Genomic DNA, 17,801 nt, shown 5'->3' with positions numbered 1-17,801 from the left:
GAATAGGTATTCTTTGACTTCTGGAAAAGGCTGGGGAACACGGACGAGGCCGGGTCTTGAGCTGGCGACGTTCTGCAATCGGCAGGGCCTAGGATTGCAGCCCGACCGTGTTCACGACGTTTGATGCTTGATTCGAGATTCGCCATACGGGACAGATGCCAGCCAGGCAATACCCAATATGACAAGTAGGACCAACACCGTAAAAAAATGTGACGGTCTATTCAAGCAGAAAACAAAACTATAAAAAAAGAGAAACCTACCAAGAAACACCCGAAGACGCCACACTATCGCGACGTGCTGCGCTGGCGCCGTCTACCCCTAGCATCCTCCTCCCGCATCTCCCGCTCCCGCGCCGCGCTCTCCGCAATCTCAACCGCCCTCCGTTCCCTCTCCGCGCGCTTCTCCGCGTCCTGCTTCAGATGCCGCTCATGCGCCGCATCATAATCCGTCTCATCCTGCCCGCCCACCAGCGCAATCGCCAGCTCCCGCGTCGTCCCGCGCACATGGTCCACCACCTCCTTCTTCGCCTCCATCAGACACTTCACAAACGCCTGCACGCCCGCGTTGCCCATCGCCTCGGGGCCGAGGTGCCGGTAGATCGCCTGCTCGATCGCGCTCCACACCACGTCCGTCTTCACGCCCAAGCCCGCGATGACGTGGTGCACGCCCTCCCACATCATCGTGTGGCAGCGGCCCAGCAGCGCGCCGTGGGCGCATTGCGCTTGGTATTCGAGGTCGCGGATGTGCTTCTGCATCGCGTCGGAGTACTCGCCGCGCTTCTCGCGCTCGGCCTCGGCGGTGAGGTAGGCGAGGTCGCGGCGGTGGGTGCAGGACGGGCAGATCGCGGGGCGGCGGGCGTAGAAGTCGTCGCGGTTGACTTTGGAGGAGGTGACGGACTCGAAGCCGCCCCAGACGGCGCGGCAGTTGAACTGCGGCAGGCCGTTGAGGGAGTAGCCGCCGCACTCGTCGAGGTGCTCGTAGCGCGCCCAGTAGCCGTCGCAGCCGCCTTGGGAGGGGGGGAAGCATCGTTGGAGGGAGAAGACGCGCATGCACATTTTGAAGGTGGGGGTGGGGGGAGGACTGACTTTTTTGGTTTTTTTGAGTTGGGGAGTTGGCGTTTGAAGAGTTGGCGGTTGTTATATGGGATGTCTGTGGTGGTAAGTTGGTTATTGTTGTTGATGATTGTGATTGCTTGATGATCTGGATGACAGTGATGGTGAGTTCTGGCATGGATTATAAATGTTCTCGACGAGACGTCGACAACTTGTTCCACGAGTGAACATGTCAAAAGATGGTGAACAGTCAAAGAGTTCAGTTACGTGCCTCGACTAAGAACTCTTAGTCGACGCTCAACAAGTCCATTGTGCATCACAAAGGGCCTTTGAGGGCATTCACACGCAGTCGAGGCGAACCAAAGGGTACTGGTGGTGCTCATGATGAACAAGAAGACGTCAAGGGCCATTGTTCCACATCCAGTCTGCGTCGGAGCGGCTGGTAGAACACAACTCATTGCCGTAAGCCACACTTGCAGCTTCTCACGAGATTGCATCATCAACAAAAGAGCTCCGAGAAAGAGAAGCTTCAAGATACCACAGATATCCCTCCGCCGCTCACCAGCCCTGCGATCACCTGGCTGTTATGAGCTCTGCACTCACAGCAGCTCAAACCACCGGCCGTGGACTTTCACAAGAATAGCACCGTCAACTCTCCGAGATCCTTCATCCCAGGCACGCCTTGAAAGGCTGACGTCGGCATGTACCGAGAAAAGCCCTCCCCTACGCAACGCGTCGGGGGAAACGATCGGGCGCGTCGCGGGTAGATTGTTAGAGCGACGACGGCCGCGGCTCCCGGGCCAAACGGCGCGCCCGCCGGCGGACGCCACTGGGATCTAGCAGCGAGACGAGGCGTTACAGCTGAGGGGTCCTGTGACGGATGCTTGTCTGACATGTCGTTGGCGGAGAGGTCCCTGAGGGCAAAAGGTCTTTTCTTCTTTTGCGGGGTGTCGGAGGATAGGCTGATGAGCCCTTGCGTTGGAGCGTGACCTGGGGTCAGCATTGAGGAGGACGACGGGATGAGGCGCCGTTGGATGCTTGCAAAAGGATTCGATGCTTCCTTCCCACTCGGGACGGTTCCGGCGGCTTGGGGTGAGTATCGTCGGAAGGAGCCAGCCGCGGGTCGTCAGTGCGGGATGGACGATTTCGAGGTCCTGGTGATTGATGCAATGGATGAGACGGAGGGGGGATGGCGAGACTCGGATGTCTCGCCATTGGGGACAGACGGCGTTGATCAAGGGATGTGGGCTGGATGTTCAGCTGGCTTGGTATTCGTTGCTTTCTGGAGCGAGGCGGGTTGGGGATGATTGGAAGCGAATGTTGGGATGATGGCATGATCTGCAAGCTCCCGTTGCTGCGACGTGTAACGGATGGATGGCAGAAGGTTGAAGGTGGATGGATCTTGGGAGAAGGGCCACAGTCCGCCTACAGTGTGTTTGGAGAAACCTCCCGGTTCGAATCTATGTAAGTCGTACTACGCACACTGTGCAGACATCTCCATACCCAAGAATGCCTCATCCATGCAATGTTGTGTCCCCGTCTGCAACCCCCACGATCCGGAAAAATAAAGGAGCAAGGCAGCTTCGGTCGTGGCTGGGACATACTCCAACCTCAATTCGAAAGAAATCCTGCATGGCAGGCAAGGAGGAAGGGGGGCGTCATGGGACGTGCTGTTTTCGGTCTGGAACCACGTCCAAGAATGCTGTTGTCTCTCTTTTTTTGCCCGTTTCATTTCCCATTTGCTCGGTGTATTTGCGGTTTCAATGTGAACTGTGTGTGTTGTCCCCTGGACTCTCTCTGTCTCTGCTCTAGTCTGAGTCCGGACATTTGTGCGTTCCAGAGTCAAATCCAGAAAAAAAGGTCCCGGGCAGCTGGAAGCATCCAAAGTTTATGGGACACGGCCGGTGAGCACGCGGTGAGCGTTGGGGTTTGAGACGGGAAGTTAGACGGCGCCGTTCACGTGGCAGAGGCAGAGGCAGAGGCAGAGGCAGAGGCAGAGGCAGAGGCAGAGGCAGAGGCAGAGGCAGAGGCAGAGGCAGAGGCAGAGGCAGAGGCAGAGGCAGAGGCAGAGGCAGAGGCAGAGGCAGAGGCAGAGATGGGAGCAGATGCATGCATCGGTTCGGGGAGGTTGAAGATGGGGGCCGCTGATAATGGGTCCCGTCTTGTCAATGGATCCATGGATTTGGATGGAGACGCTGGGACGGACGGACATGTGGATGTGGATGTTCGCGGCCCAATCAGGCCCCAGTTAGATTGCATCGGAGCGTTTCTGATGTGATTGCGACCCGCGTTGCCAGGCAGAAGGAGGGGGAATGAAGGTGCACTGTCGAAGCAAGCAAGCGACGCTCATTGTCCCGTCAGTATCTGCCTATCTTTGACGAAATGGCCTTGGCTATGGGCATTCAGGATGCAAAGTCCCCGAAGTCGTGCAGGATGCAGCCAGGTCAGGGGCCAACCCAAGGCGAGGCAAACCATATCTGTACCTACCTATTCACCAGCACCAGAGAGAGACCCAACCGGCAGAATGCCTACCCTGCGCTACATTAGCAGGACTCCCAACGATCCAAGATGACGCGACTGACACCCACTGACTGCAGGACGCCAGCCCGGGCGGCGGAATCGAGTCCTTGGTCCCTGTCCTTGGGCATTGGTCCTTGGTCCTTTGGAACGGCCGGTACGTACTCTTTTTTGAGTGAGGTGAGCGCCCGGTGTAAATGGAAGGGAAGGCACGCACGGCTAGCAGGTGCAGCTTCTGGGTTCCAGTCAGTTTGGGGGTCCCAGCAGCCGGTTGCCGCCAGCCCAGACAGAGACGACATGGGAGGCATGCGCCGGGTTGGACTGGACGGACAGCAGCAATTGGAAGGTGGGCAGCAATACCACTGGAATACCACCTTACCTACCTACAGGCTACCCAACACCAAATACCCAAGGTAACCAACCCAAGTAAGGTAAGTAAGCAACCGGCTGCTGCCTTCTTTTTTTCTTTTCTTCCATCCAACTGCGACAACCTCCCATGACGAATGTCGCCCGCACTTCTTCTTCCATCTGACACCACCGCACCAACACTCTCACCCACCAAGCGCATGCACACTTTCTTTCATCCCGAACAGACTGCCCTGAGCAAAACTATGACTGCGCCCCGGCCTGCAAGGAGATGATCGCGTCTCATACAGGAGGCTGAAGACTGATCTCCCCGTTGACGTCGACTGCACGCCTGACACCAATAACCCACCCGCTCACCTACCCTCTCTGGGCTGGCTGCCAGCATAGCTTCTCGTCCGCGATATCCCTCGATTCCGACTTCCACCTCCGCCCTGTGCTCGTTTGAGCTACCTTCTCTCTCTCCCTCTCCCTCTTGTCTCTCTACCATTGCTTCCTGTCCTGCGACCACCCGCCACCCCTGCGCCCAGTGGATTGGATCACTTCTGGTCCATCCATCCACCCCGAACCCAATCTCGCCGCGATGCTTTCCCATCTGCGGTTCCATCGACGGGGGCAATCGAATCCCACTTCGCCCAACCCTGAGCAGTCTTCTGCGCCCGCCCCGTGGGACCCCTCGCTTCCCCAGAAGTCTCCCTTCGTTCAAGATGCCGCTTTAAGCCCAGACGCCCGGTCGCCTGCCGCCCCGACCAATTCCTCGCTGCCTCCAACACTGCCGCCCATCACCCGCGTCACCTCCTCCGGCTCCGAGTCGCCCTCGCCTCTTGACAGACCCTCCGTCGACCCCAAGTTGACGTTGGAGACATATGCTCAGAAGCAGCAGCCTGCGCCTCCCCCGGTGCGCTCTCCGAACAATTCCCAGTCTGGCTTCGTCGGTGGTGTCGCCTTGCGCAAGCAGCTCGACCAGCGCCAGCTCCTGCAGCTCCAGAAACTCCAGCAGCAGCAACAACAACACGAACAACAATTACAACAACAAATGGCGGCGCTTTCGCCCGATCCGGCGGCCAATACTGCCTTCGACTATGCCAGCCACGAAACTCAATTCTCAAAGTCGAAGCCCGCACCGCCCCCGCCGATAAATACGGCCCCTCCAACGAGACCCCCACCACAACCCACGAAGTCTTCAAAACACAGCAGCTCCTTCGCGACGCCCACCGACCTGCACCAACATCACCTCAGCCCGAGTCAATCGCAGCCTCCCGCCCCGAACTATGCTGCGACTGGACGAAGACCCGCAGGAACGAGACTATCGAGCGAGCCGACCAACGTCCGAATGGCTAAGGACAGCACCGAAGCCCCCAAGGGCAGGAAAGGCCTGCCTTTCCTGAAGAACCCGATGTCGACACTGCTTATGAGGAGGAAAACAAGCCAGAATGCGCCTGATCTGTCGCCCCTACCTCTTGGAGGGAACAGGCTGGGAGAGCCGTCCTACGACCCGCGCATTAGAGGCACACGAGTTCACGACTTCAGCGCCCCGCGAACGAGGAGAAGCGTTATGAACGACTCGTCCAACGCTGCGGCGGGCGCAAAGCCACAGCCTTCTATACCTGAAGAGAAGCTGGACTTGGGCAAGACTTCATCCAGGGAAAGCGCAGCACCATCTTCATTCCAGGGTAGGAATATTAGCAGTGCGTCTGAATCTGGTCGGTCTGGCTCCGTCAGCGTCATCTCCCAGACAGTTGCAGGGTCGAGCAGCGTCGCATCCACAAAGGCAAGGAGTAGCATGAACCTCGACTCCAAGCCTCTGCCCGATGTCCCGCCTAAGGACTCGACGGCATCGTCATCGCGGTCTGCTTCTGTTGTCTCAAAGAAGCCGTCCGTCAGCGCTGCATCCATTCTGTCCAAGACATTGCCCTCCACCAGAACGGGTCGCTCAAGAGGCGCCTCCCTGTCTGGTCAGGATGTGCTCTCCTCCGTGCCCCGCCACATGAAAAGTACGTCTTCTAGGTTCAGCTTCGATATGGTCGGTGCCGCAAAAGCGGAAAAGTTGCTCGAGGAACGCCACCGCCAGCGAGAGCTGGAGAGGAAAACGTCTGATCCTACTCCCAACCCGAACCGCGATTCCAGGTTTGACGATTTTGACGACGAGTTCGATTACGACGCTATGATGGACGACGATGGCATGGAGGAGGAGATACCCATGAGCAACGATTTCGACGACTACGAAGAGGACTTTGACGCAGGTGGCACAGATCCCTTGGGTCTTGACGGCGAGGAGGACTTTGATGCGGGCGGGACTGATCCGTTGGGTCTCGATGTCGTGCCAGAGGTCGAAGTTGAGATGGACGAGGAAGACGAAAATGACCCGGATAACGACCAGGAGAACTTCGCAGGCTTCGTCTTCCAGCGTTCAAATCCTGCATCTGCGCTGACTAGCCCACACAGTGCTGGTTTGGCCTTGACACCAAGAGATGCTGATGGGAGGGTCATTGGCTTCGCGCTCTCAAAGGACACGCCGGACCTGAATCCTTCGTTGTCTCCCGGCTACTACCCTGGCCAAAGCATGGACTCACAGATGTCAGAAGCGGCAGATGGACTTGCTATTCAGGGATTGAACATTAGCAGCAAGCCTCAAGAAGAGCAGCCGGAAGAACAGCAGGGTGCGCAGCTGGATCAGAAGCCACAGGAAGCGCCACAGAACAATCAATGGTTAGCACCTGCGATGCCCCCACCACCGCCGCCGCCGCTGCCCAAAAAGGATGACCTTTACTTCGATAATGGTCTCTTGGACGAGCTTGACTTTGCTGGCGAGGGCGATGGCTCCACATTCGACGAGTCGATTTTTGACTTGGACGACACAGATCAGTACGGCCGGCCTCTCCCCGGCGTATTCGCCAAGTTCCAGGCTGCTCGAGCTGCGTCCAACGCCACTGCTGCTCAAGAAAGCGTAGCCCAGGATCCCGCCGCGGAAACCGATACTGCTCAAGAAGATGCTGTCCAGGACACCAACGGTCAAGAAGGTGCTGCTCCTCAAAGCAGCAAGAGGGTGTCGGACAGCACTTCCAGGCTCTCCGCTCAGTCCAATGCAACAGCATCGACTGCCCACACGTCTCTGAGTGTGGGCATGCCAGCTCCGTCCACCGAGGAGTCGAAGAGACAAAGCGAAAACCTGGGTCAGGAGGAATCGTCCTCCGCCATGACGTCGAGCTTTTCAAACGTGGAGCAGGGCAAAATGGAGGCTTATCAGGCCGCCCTTGCTGCAGCTGCATGCGAAGCTGCCGCTAATGGAAAGTTCCGACGGGACTCTTCGCCGCCTCCTAGCGAGATCATGTCGCCTGGGGCAGAGTCGTCCAGCCTGCCTCCCCAAGACGACTACCCCTTTGATGACGACGATGACAACGGCTTCCGCGAAGACCTCGATGACTACGACGTTGACTACGACGACTTTATCGCAGAGGCAAATGCTAGTGCCCTTGCCAACGATCAGGACGGCTGGTACGGTCAAGAATTCGGGTTTTACTCGGCGCCGATTGAGGGCCGTCACAGCAGAGACAACTCGACCGGGTCGGACGAGAAGCCGTTTGAGTACGCGAACGGTGGCTTCTTTGGGCCCTCGGGTGTTGGTCGGAGCAAGTCTGGCCGCATGATCTCGCGGGAGCCGAATTTGACGCCCATCACTGAACGATCCGAATACTCCAACCGCAACTCGATTATGAGTCTAGGCATCCCACCAGGCATCGGCTCTGGGCCTTCCAGTCTGCAAAGTCCGGGACTGGCGCAGCTCGTGATGATGGCTGATGGCGAGGATAATATGAGTCTTACGGCCCTGATGAAGTTGCGTTCAAGGGCTTGGGGTGGATCGCAGGCCAGCTTGGTCTCAAGCCGCGAGGGCTCTCCTAGATCTGAGAGAGGGGACGGCGCGAGCTCACCGTGGGGCCCGGCTCCAAGCCGCGATATCTTGGGCATCCACAATGGCCACGTCCGCAAGAACTCGGCCTTTTCGATCAGGAGCCGTGACATGGACTCGGACGCGGGCAGCGGTGCTGGCTCGCCCACGCTTACCATGTCCATGCCCACCCTAAGCTCTCCGACTCCTCCGATGCCTTCCCTGAACCCCGCTAGCCCGGCCGTCGCCGTGAATTCGCCCCATTTCACCCACAGTTCTGCGTTCGAGCCGGTGATGGAGTCGGAAGAGGTGGATGAGCTGTCAATCTCAAACTCCATCTCTCACTCGGGGTTGTGGATGAAGAGCCCCGACACCGCGATGCACCCCAACTTGGTGCCCCGAACTGATCCCACGCCCCAGCGCAGGCCCGGCATGGGTCACAAGCACAAGGGATCCGCTGATAGCATTTCTTACATAAAAGAGGAAGATGAAGGCGAAACAAGATGGGTGTTGGAGCGACGCTTCACCGCCGACAGCGGAGAGGTCGAAGTCCAGCGAGAGGTTGTTGGCAAAGGCCACATCTAGGACGAGCCCTCGCTGCTTTGTTTCGATACCCTGCAGCTAGACGAGGAATCCGGCGTTCAACAGAAACGCCAACGAAGGAACGAATGATACCAAACACCAGCGATGGCGTAATTATTTTGGAAACAGGACACCTTTGGCTACAAAGGACCAACAGGAGTTAATCATGGTACATATATAGAGAACAGAGCCCCGGCTATGCATCATAATGCGATGCAACGATAAGGGGAAGGCAGCATTGCCATGAGCAATGAGCCTGCAATAGGATAATTAAGAGTATCTACCATCAAAGCACCAGTCACTGTGTGCACTTGCGTCAACGAAGGAACCTGCATACATATATACGTATGTTGATAAATACATTTGAGCCATGCTCTCGCAGCAGCCTCCAAGCCCCAAGGCCTCACGGCAGAGCAACTCAAATCCCAGAGAAAGTATATACAAGAACCCCTCCCATCACCCCTTCCCCTCCTTTCACCATCTGCCCCCCTTACTTACTCGGCTCCCCATACACATAACTAAACGCCACAGGCGTGCCAAAGTTCGGGCTGCCATTGCTATGCGTCCCCAGCATCTGCACCATCGTATACCGACTATCATCACACGCGCCCGCGCTGTTCGCCGTCGCATGGTACGCGATCCACGTCTGGTCGCCCTTCGGGCTCTGGAAGAAGCTATTATGCCCCGTGCCATAGTGCCCGTTCCCGCTGCTCAGCACGCACCCGTTGCCCTTGCTCCACGCGCTCGCGCTCAGCGGGCTCGTCGTGCCGTCCCAGGTCAGCAAACCCAAACAGTAGCTCGCGCTCCAGCAGTAGGACGCCGAGTAGGCGATGTAGGTCTTGCCGCCGAAGTAGAGCGCCGCGGGCCCCTCGTTGACGGGGTGCGAGACCTTCTCCCAGGACTGGGTCGGCTGGGAGATGAGGGAGACGGAGCCCGAGGTGGAGACGTTGTCGTCGTTGAGCTTCTGGATGCAGATGGACTGGTAGGCGGCGCCGTGGAAGCACGAGTACATGAGGAAGTTGCCGAAGGAGGCGGTGCGCAGGACGGAGGCGTCGATGGACCACTCGTCGGCGCCGATGCGGCCGACGTAGGCGTAGTCGTCCCAGGGGGTCGTGCCGCCTGTTCTCGTGTTAGTCTCTTCGCTCCCGAGATGCCCACGGGCTTTGGGGGGATGGTGGATGGGAACTCACCCCGCAAAACGTGCATCCGCTGGTTATCCAGGTTCGCGCTGCCCCCCGCCGTGAAGTAGATGTACCACCGGTTGCCGAGCCAGTGCACCTCGGGCGCCCAGACGTTGCAGCAGCGCGAGGAGTCCCCCGAGGAGTAGACGACCTTCTTGGCGGCGGTTTTGAGCCCGTCGATGGTGGTGGAGCGCGCGATCTCGACGGTCGACCAGGTCGTCGAGAGGAGGTAGTAGTAGCCGTCGCCCGAGTAGGTCAGGAAGGGGTCGGAGCCACCGGGGCGGCGGATCGGGTTGGTGAAGGCCGTGGCGGTGAAGGGCAACAGGCCCAGGAGGGCGGTTAGGAGAGGGAGGAGACGCATTGTGGGAGACGGGTGGGTTGACGAGTGGGAGAGGAGGGAGGAAGGCGGAGGAGAGGGAGAGGGGGGGTTATATGTGCGAGAGGTGTCTTGGGATGTCTATGATGGTGGCAGTAGTCCGGTGGATGCGACTCGGAGCGTAGCCGTCAACTCACAGCATGAAGACTTCAGCTCTTCAGTCCGAAGATTTCGCACATGCAAGGAGGCCAGGCATCACATTGCGGGCTATACAACGGCAGCGACCGGAGAACAGGGCCAGAAAGAAACATAGTCCAGGTCCGCAATATCGGAGCGGGTGGGGGATTGGTGGGATTTCGCGACGGAGGCTGGGCCCGGAGCGGGGTGGTGTTGGGTAGTGGCGCGGATGCCGGTGACCAAAGGCACACGCGCGCGCAAGATCCCGCTTTCACTATACACAGCTTACACCATGCCATGGCAGTTGAGAGATATGCGCATGCCGGATGGGTGGGTAGGTAGTCAGGCACAGCACGCTCATGCCACTCATCAACCCCCGAACGGACGTCCAAAGCTTAAATTCTCCGGGACGAGCGAGCAAATAAGCTTACACTTGCAGTGGTGGGTGTGGTTCGGTGTCCGGGAATCTGGTCGCGGTTGGTATGAAATGATTGGAGCGCTTCGGATCGACGTCCATCGCGTGGCGGACAGGGTTGGATCGGGAACGGGCCAGAGGCCATGTGAGAGTCAGTGTGATGCGTCTAGGAGGCTTGGCCAAGGGGAAAGATGGGGAATATCCCATCAATTGATTGACGCTGGGTTGAGGAGAAGTTCTGTGATACGGCCGCTACTGAGAGCTGTCTTGTTGATGGGTTGGACGGGGTTCTTACATCGGATGAACTGGAGGATGAACTCAACCAAACATGGTCGATATTTCTCCTGCAATCTCCGCTCCGCCGTCCTCTCCGAAGCCGGGCAACATCACTGAAATAATAACTTCGCCATCAAACCTTCCGCCAAAAACAGATCGGTAATGTGTTTATAAGTCGGCTCTTTTTTGCTTCGCTCCAAGCACTCTAGCCACCACACAATGATCTGTGAGGTACTTCATGTCATCTCGAGCGGCTCAACGCTATGTGCGACTACTCCAGTCTGGGGGAGCCACAGGAAAGATGAATTCGAAGTATACTCACAATGTTAAGCATATTGAAGATGTCTTCGTCGGTCATTCGCATCCCTCGCGTATTCAGTGAACTCATCGAGCGCAAGCTGAGCACAACCATGTGGCGCCCTTTCTCGTCAGCCGATCTTTGTCGGGATGTGGAACTCATGTACATGAAATCTTGTAACCCTATGAGACGATCATGAAGCTGAAGGATATATGCGTTGTTGAGGCGCAACAGTCGTTGTCGTGGCTTCTTAAATATGAAGCAATGCGTTCAACCGCCCGCAATAACCTTCACGGCATGTAGTCTGTGACGCGTGGCAAGACTCTGCACGGGTACTGCTTTGAACTTGGGTACTTATATAATACCACAGGAAGATAGTAGAATAATGGGCAAATGATTCTCGCCGATCACTTCAGTGCGAAATATTCTGTTCGGCAGTTGATGTCAGTTCTCGAGTGAGCCTCTTCACATGCGTAACGGGCTCATCTACTCGATCACATAACAGTGTGCTGTCCCTGACATCCGGTGCTCTCGAATGAGTCGTATGAATACGTTGGAGATGGAGCGGTTGTTGGTTGATACCTTCTCAACTAGCTTATCCACCGATCGTAGACAGACGAATCGGATCTTTCTCTTGTCCAAGTAACACTCGAGCCCCACGCCATTATCATTGATTGCTTCCGCTAGTACGTCTAACAGCTTCGTCTATCCATAACCATGTTCAGTCTTGTTAACCAGTACATGTAAACTACAGCTATCTGCTTCCAGAATCAAACATACTCGTATGCAGCTGCATAGGAATCAGTAACGTATTTATAAGCCACCGCGGTTTTCTGGTTGCATGTTCCTTGAAGCGGCACAATTAAAAGACATCTCGCAACTTGGTGTTTCCCTGTGTTCTTCATCATGGAGGATGGCGTCTCATCTCCTGGCTAGCCACAAGGTCACCGACCATGAGTCTTACATCAAGGCTTGACCATATGAGTGATGAGTGGCTTTCTTCGTCGGCCGGCATTTTCCCTCATTATCCTTTCCTTCTACGTCGAAACTGCAACTGAATACACTCCTGCTAGATCTCATTGCGTTTGCGGGCAACCTGACGGATGGCCTCTTCTCCCCTTTCCAGATAGTTCAAAGTTGATCACAGCTCGCCACTTTATTTTCAGACTCAAAGGTTCTTAATCTTTGTCGATTTTTCCTTTCTTGAAACATAATTACTCACTGTCGGGGGGCTTTTATGCGGTTCATGAACGCGTCGGATTTTGCTAACTTGTAAAACACGCCACTTGGTCTGTGTGATGCTTCGTGACCAGCTATAAAAGAGAAGCCCATAATGACGGATTAGATATGTAACAACCAAGCAAATATACGCCCAAGCCAGGTGGTTTCAAGACGTGGAAAAGGCAAAGTCTGACAATTATGGAGTTCGCTCGCACGAGTCTTTGGGTTAGCATGACCGTCTTCTATGTGGTAGTTCCCTCAGTGAGCGGATACCGTCCTTATGATCTCTTGGTATTATGTTATTTGCTTGAATACCTTAAAGACAGAGTAGTAGGAACTGTCAACTTCATAGACTGGTCTGTTGTAAGGTATGACCTGTACTGTGTGGGCTGGCGTTTCTCTTTTTCAATCCAGGATCAGTTCGTGAACCACATTGCGCGCCTTGATGTCTGCGGTGTGCTTGAAAGATCACTATTCATACCTATATATACTTTGCTTGGACTTGGACCCGTTCGAAGTAGCGCAGCTTCATACTGATTATCAATTTAAAGGGCCTTATTAACTACTCAAGCTGTTAAGCCATCCAGTCCTTTAGATGCAACGCGTGATGGCTACGACTCCTGTGTCGAGTGAACTCACAATTCCCTTTATGCAGAACATAATGTGATAAGTAAAGATGCTGTCAAGCAGATAGAGAACCTGGTGCTGTTGTTAGAAGGTATATTTCCTTCACACACCCTCATCGACGCAGCTTACCAGAACATTAACTTTTAATTTAGAGGTTTGTTGTTGTGCGTGTAAGTCTGACTAGAGATGTGGTAGTTCCACGGTTCTGTGAATCATCATAAAAGCAACACAACGGACACTGAGGATTCTCTCCAGAATTCACAGTCGGTCTTTCCTCGGGGCATTCCAATCTAGGGCGAGCTCATACAGAGGTGGTTTCGCGAAAGATCTCAGCCTGCACGAACGTAAAATTATCCGGTATACCGTATAAGTATTATTATGTCCTCCATTATCGTCCTTACTTGTCACGTTCAACAGGGTATCATTCAGGAAAGATACAAAACGTCGGTGACGGCGACTAGTTTCCAGGTAGACGGGTGATGTGTTCTAGGAGCACTTATGCTGGTTGTCCCTCTTCAGACTCCTTAATATTCATAAATGGCATGATCGTGAAATGGCGCATCCAAGCTACAACTTCCACGTCGCATTGGCTGCTTGAATTATGATATGATCTTACTACATCTTTTATAAGCTGTGATGCGCGTACGAACCTGAAGACCTGGGGGAGAAGGGCCTTCGCAGCCGAGTTGAGGAACTATTTATTAGCCGGGCTGAGTCTTTCGACGCGACAGCTTACCGACCTGTAATTATGAACCTTGTAGTCTCCTTCGAAAAGAATCACGCAGAAAACGATGTGCTGTCTGCCTGCAAGTCAAAGACCACACCTGCAAGATTCCTGCACCACTTAAAACTCTGTTCAATTCAGCGCTTCTGATCCCCGTTTCCAGCCCGGCACTTATTTTTAAGAGATTGCTTTCATACACTGCAGACGACGCGAAGTACCCGAAGAGCATCGGTTCGATTGCATAGTCCTCTGCGAGTAAAAAAAGGAAGTCTTCTCATCACGGGTTGCGCTCCTGGATCTTCTATCTTCTTGCAATCACTCATGGCAGACATGATGATTAAAGGTTGCCCTTTTAAAGCTACCCGAAACTCATATAGAGCAAATGATACGTATCGATAGAAGAAGAATGAGATCCTTGTATTCAACCCGCCAACCTAGCCAACACTATTATGCGCCTAATCTTGCTGATGTGTCAGTAAAAGACGACTTCACGGGCTGCTGAGACTCTCCCAGCGCCACCCAACTCGACTTTCGTTCTCAGGTTCGTTCTCGGAACTTCTCAGTTGACTAATTACTATTAGGTTCGTCTAGCTCTCAGTCTTTGAATCCCACTGACAATCAGATCCGACCCTTATGATCGTAAACATTGCCATCTAGCATTGCCTTCGTCGAGCATCGTCGTCTCATTATAATACTGTATCCGAGTTGCTGGACCAATCAATTCCTGATACGGCACCCCAACAAATATCTATGCATTCGATCAACGGTGCTGTCACTGTAGTCGATGAAGCATTCTTATGCTTCAAGCACTGAATTAATAAACTACAAGAAACACATGCGCGGAGTACAGGCATCGCATAGCGTCTCGTCACAAGGCAGCTATCCCTCCTGTGGTCGGCCCTATGTATTCGAAAAATCGGAAGATTCCCACACAATGCCGCCATTGGCTTGTTTGTTCACATAAGAGACCACAGTAATTCATATAATAGGCCGCGCGTGGGTGAGGCGAATGCCGCGGCGTGAGTACATACTATGAATGTCGCGCCTGAAGTAGGGAGTTGATCCAATTCCGGCAAAAGATCCATTCAAATCTGAGCATGAACAGCTCAAAATAGAAATCCAGAGCGTCGAAGGGCATTCGGAAGCTCCCTCGTGCGGCATCTCCGATCAAGCTCAGGTCCGAGACCAGTCGTAAGAAGCCCTTTCACCCAGCACAATTGCGCGACGTCAACCTCGCTGACATGCTTCCATCGATCACGCAATGAAGATCCATGATCCGACGAGAATACGAGTGGAGAATGGAAACCAAGTCAACGCCCCAAGATTCCGCAAAGGAACCGTCAAACAATCGCCACATCGGCCCCAGAAACCACCTCACACGGCCCGTGCATCGGCCACCTTCGGCCCCATCCGCCCTCCGCCACCGGCGCAGCGCCCAAGCTTCTGCAGCAAGAAAGAGAAGACAGACCCACTTTAAATTCGAAAAGCCGCGGGTCAATGACATTTTCCATCCTCTCCAAAACTTCCCGACCTTCGCCTCCTACCTTCACTTCTACCACCACCACCACCACCACCCTCAAAACCACAACCACCCTCAAAACCACAACCACCAACCCAACCTCAGCAACCACTCACCGAAAACACACGAAACCCATCAAAGCACCACAACTTCACAAAATGTCCCGCCTCCTCCGCCTCCGCACCCCAATCCTCCGCCTGCCCATCCCCTCCCGCGCCTCCTCAACCTTCTCCCGCGGCCCAGCCCCGCCCCGCCTGCCCGCCGACCAACAAGCCGAATTCGAGCGCCTCCAGCGCGCCGCCTCCGTGTCCTCCGCCTTCCAAGAGTACGCCAACCCTCCTGCCTCAACCGACGCAGCAGCATCCACACCCACATCCTCCGAGGCCGCCGCAACACCAGCAGCAGCAGCAGCAGAGGCGCAACCCCAAGAAAAGCCCGTCAACCCGACCATCTCCGCCTCGGAGGAGGACACGATGCACCCGGCCTACGTCCGCGGCGCGCCGCCCGAGTTCGAGGGCGACGTCAACCCGCGCACCGGCGAGGTCGGCGGGCCCAAGAGGGAGCCGCTGCGCTGGGGGTCTGGGGGCGATTGGAGTTACAACGGCCGTGTGACGGACTTCTGAGATGGTGTTTGGCACCTGCGTAATGAATGGTGACGGGCAGTCAAGGGCGATAGCGAGACGACCTTGTAAGAATAGCGGTTGTACAACAATGCAAAGACAGAGTCACAAAGAGATACCAATAGCGTAGAAGAAAATCCCAATCGTGTACTCGAAGGAATTGGGTATTATAATCATCACTACTCCTACAATGCCTGTGGCTTTAATCATCCGCTGCTTCGCCTGCTTTTCAAGAGTATGCTGTTATCCAAGATTGACTTCCGACTTTCAAGACGCCGATGCCTTCACCTCCTTCGTGCTCTCGTCGAGATCCATCTTGTCGGCCTTGTTCGACGCCACGCCGTTCGTGGTTGCACCGTTGGTTGCGCGAGCACCTTGCTGCTCTTCGGCAGGCCTATTCTCCTTGTCGCCCTCACTAGGGGTCCTCTCATCCTTGCCCGCTCCGTTCTCGCGTGCTTCATCTCGTTTCCACCAGTGACCAGAGACGATCTCGTCTCGAATCCTGTCGAGGCGCTGTTTTTCTTTTTCCAGCTCGGCACCGTTGAGGCCACGGCTGGCGGCGTTCATCTCTCCCATGGCCTTGCGCATGCGTTCCCGACGGCCTTTGCCTCGGAGTCGGCTCTGTGTTCCGGCGCCGTTGGTCACCCAGCGGATCCCCAAAATCTGGAAACTGATGCCGTCGTGAATCGACTTCCGTCCATTGTAGCGGCCACCAAACTCGCGTGACTGAATACCGAATCGAGTTGTACTACTGTACTTCTCCAGTCGTGGGAGAATCAGGAGAGTGACGTGCATGTCGCGTTCGATAGGGACTGTGACGGGCCCAGTCTTGGGTGGCTTGTCCAGGAACGTGGCCGCGTTCGCTTCTTGTCTGGCCTTTTCTTCCTTCTCTTTCTCCTTGCGTCTCTTGTTCGCTGGAACCTCCTTCTCGGGGGCGGCTAGGCCACGATCCAGGTCTAGCATGTCCGCATCGATGTCGTCGGCCCATTCTCCCCGAATCCAGCCGCCATGAATGCAGGCAGCAATAATGTCCGAGTCGTCGGTATACACTTCTGTTCCCCATACTGCTCTCCGTGCAGTAATCTCCTCTCGTGCGGAGGGGGTCAGGTGTACCTTAGGGACCTTGACCGTCAGGGTGCAGTTTTCCTTGTTCTTGATCATATCCCATGGCAGAGGTGTAGGTGTCGTCGAAAAGCCACGAGAAGAGGGGACGTTCGGCACTTGTCTCGCCGGCTTCAGTTTGGGTTCGTACAGCACATCGCCAAGGTGAGTCCGCGGGAGATGCGCGACCGATTCCAATACAGCCTTGGAGCTGACGACTGTTTTAGGTTTGGGAGGGATCACTGCAGTCGGACTCTGCACAGCCTGCTTGGCTGGCGCCTCCTTCACCTGGTGAGTATGCTGGTTTGTTGGCCGCGGGACGTGGTGGTGATGCGCGGTCGGCAAGTCCTTAGCAAGCCCTGTAGGCGATGGAACCGGCGTGGTTCCCTTGACGTTCTTAAAAGGGGTGACACCAATAGGTGCAGGAACGTTGGCATGGTCAGTGCCATGATTATGGGTGTGATGGTGATGATGATGGCTAATAGGGCAATCATGGTTAGTACACCGGGTCTCTTCTACTTGGGATAATGATACTTCGTACTGGTGATGGTGGTGTTGATGAGTCTTGGGGCGCTTAGCCCGACCCACTGGTGTGAGGCGCCCTGTGCTCTCCTCATCACCTTTGACATCTTCCTCCTTGAGCTTCCTCCTCCTGCCCTTGGCTGGTGGTTTGGGCGCAGCGTCAGGCCCAGAGTCCTGCGCCGGACCGTCCGTCTCGTCTCGACGGGCAAGGCTTGCATTGGTATATGGCAACTGCGCTCCAGCGGTGACTGGACTAGACACACCAATCCCGGTCACACCACTGCCAATACCAGAAAACATGCGTCCAAATTCGCTCTTGATGCCAGGCTCTCCTGCAGGGCCAGGCAGCTGTGGTTGTGCCCCCTGCACTGCCTGCGGCAGAGGGGATACTCGGCCCTTGCGGC

General features: G+C 55.5%; 5 protein-coding genes across 5 annotated transcripts; 2 read left to right on the top strand and 3 right to left on the bottom strand.

The window, feature by feature from the left end:
- Nucleotides 1-284: 284 nt before the first annotated feature.
- COL26b_013188 (uncharacterized protein) lies at nt 285-1,055 on the bottom strand (the record flags this gene model as incomplete). The annotated part of the gene is made up of 1 exon (XM_053185811.1): nt 285-1,055. The coding sequence occupies one exon, from the start codon at nt 1,053-1,055 to the stop codon at nt 285-287; it is 771 nt and encodes a 256-aa protein (XP_053030245.1).
- Nucleotides 1,056-4,515: 3,460 nt separating this feature from the next.
- Nucleotides 4,516-8,403, top strand: COL26b_013187 (uncharacterized protein; the record flags this gene model as incomplete). The annotated part of the gene is made up of 1 exon (XM_053185810.1): nt 4,516-8,403. The coding sequence occupies one exon, from the start codon at nt 4,516-4,518 to the stop codon at nt 8,401-8,403; it is 3,888 nt and encodes a 1,295-aa protein (XP_053030244.1).
- Nucleotides 8,404-8,890: 487 nt separating this feature from the next.
- COL26b_013186 (uncharacterized protein) lies at nt 8,891-9,942 on the bottom strand (the record flags this gene model as incomplete). Its single annotated transcript, XM_053185809.1, has 2 exons — nt 8,891-9,519; nt 9,591-9,942. The coding sequence occupies 2 exons, from the start codon at nt 9,940-9,942 to the stop codon at nt 8,891-8,893; spliced, it is 981 nt and encodes a 326-aa protein (XP_053030243.1).
- Nucleotides 9,943-15,312: 5,370 nt separating this feature from the next.
- Nucleotides 15,313-15,777, top strand: COL26b_013185 (uncharacterized protein; the record flags this gene model as incomplete). Its single annotated transcript, XM_053185808.1, has 1 exon — nt 15,313-15,777. The coding sequence occupies one exon, from the start codon at nt 15,313-15,315 to the stop codon at nt 15,775-15,777; it is 465 nt and encodes a 154-aa protein (XP_053030242.1).
- A 264-nt stretch (nt 15,778-16,041) lies between these two features.
- On the bottom strand, nt 16,042-17,697 carry COL26b_013184 (uncharacterized protein; the record flags this gene model as incomplete). Its single annotated transcript, XM_053185807.1, has 2 exons — nt 16,042-17,163; nt 17,464-17,697. The coding sequence occupies 2 exons, from the start codon at nt 17,695-17,697 to the stop codon at nt 16,042-16,044; spliced, it is 1,356 nt and encodes a 451-aa protein (XP_053030241.1).
- Between the last annotated feature and the right edge of the window lie 104 nt (nt 17,698-17,801).

Source organism: Colletotrichum chrysophilum (genome assembly GCF_026319265.1).
Source record: "Colletotrichum chrysophilum strain AFK26 chromosome Unknown scaffold_210, whole genome shotgun sequence".
Classification (NCBI taxonomy): domain Eukaryota; kingdom Fungi; phylum Ascomycota; class Sordariomycetes; order Glomerellales; family Glomerellaceae; genus Colletotrichum; species Colletotrichum chrysophilum.
The sequence above is the reverse complement of the archived record's forward strand: the minus strand, read 5'-3'. Positions and strand labels throughout refer to the sequence as shown.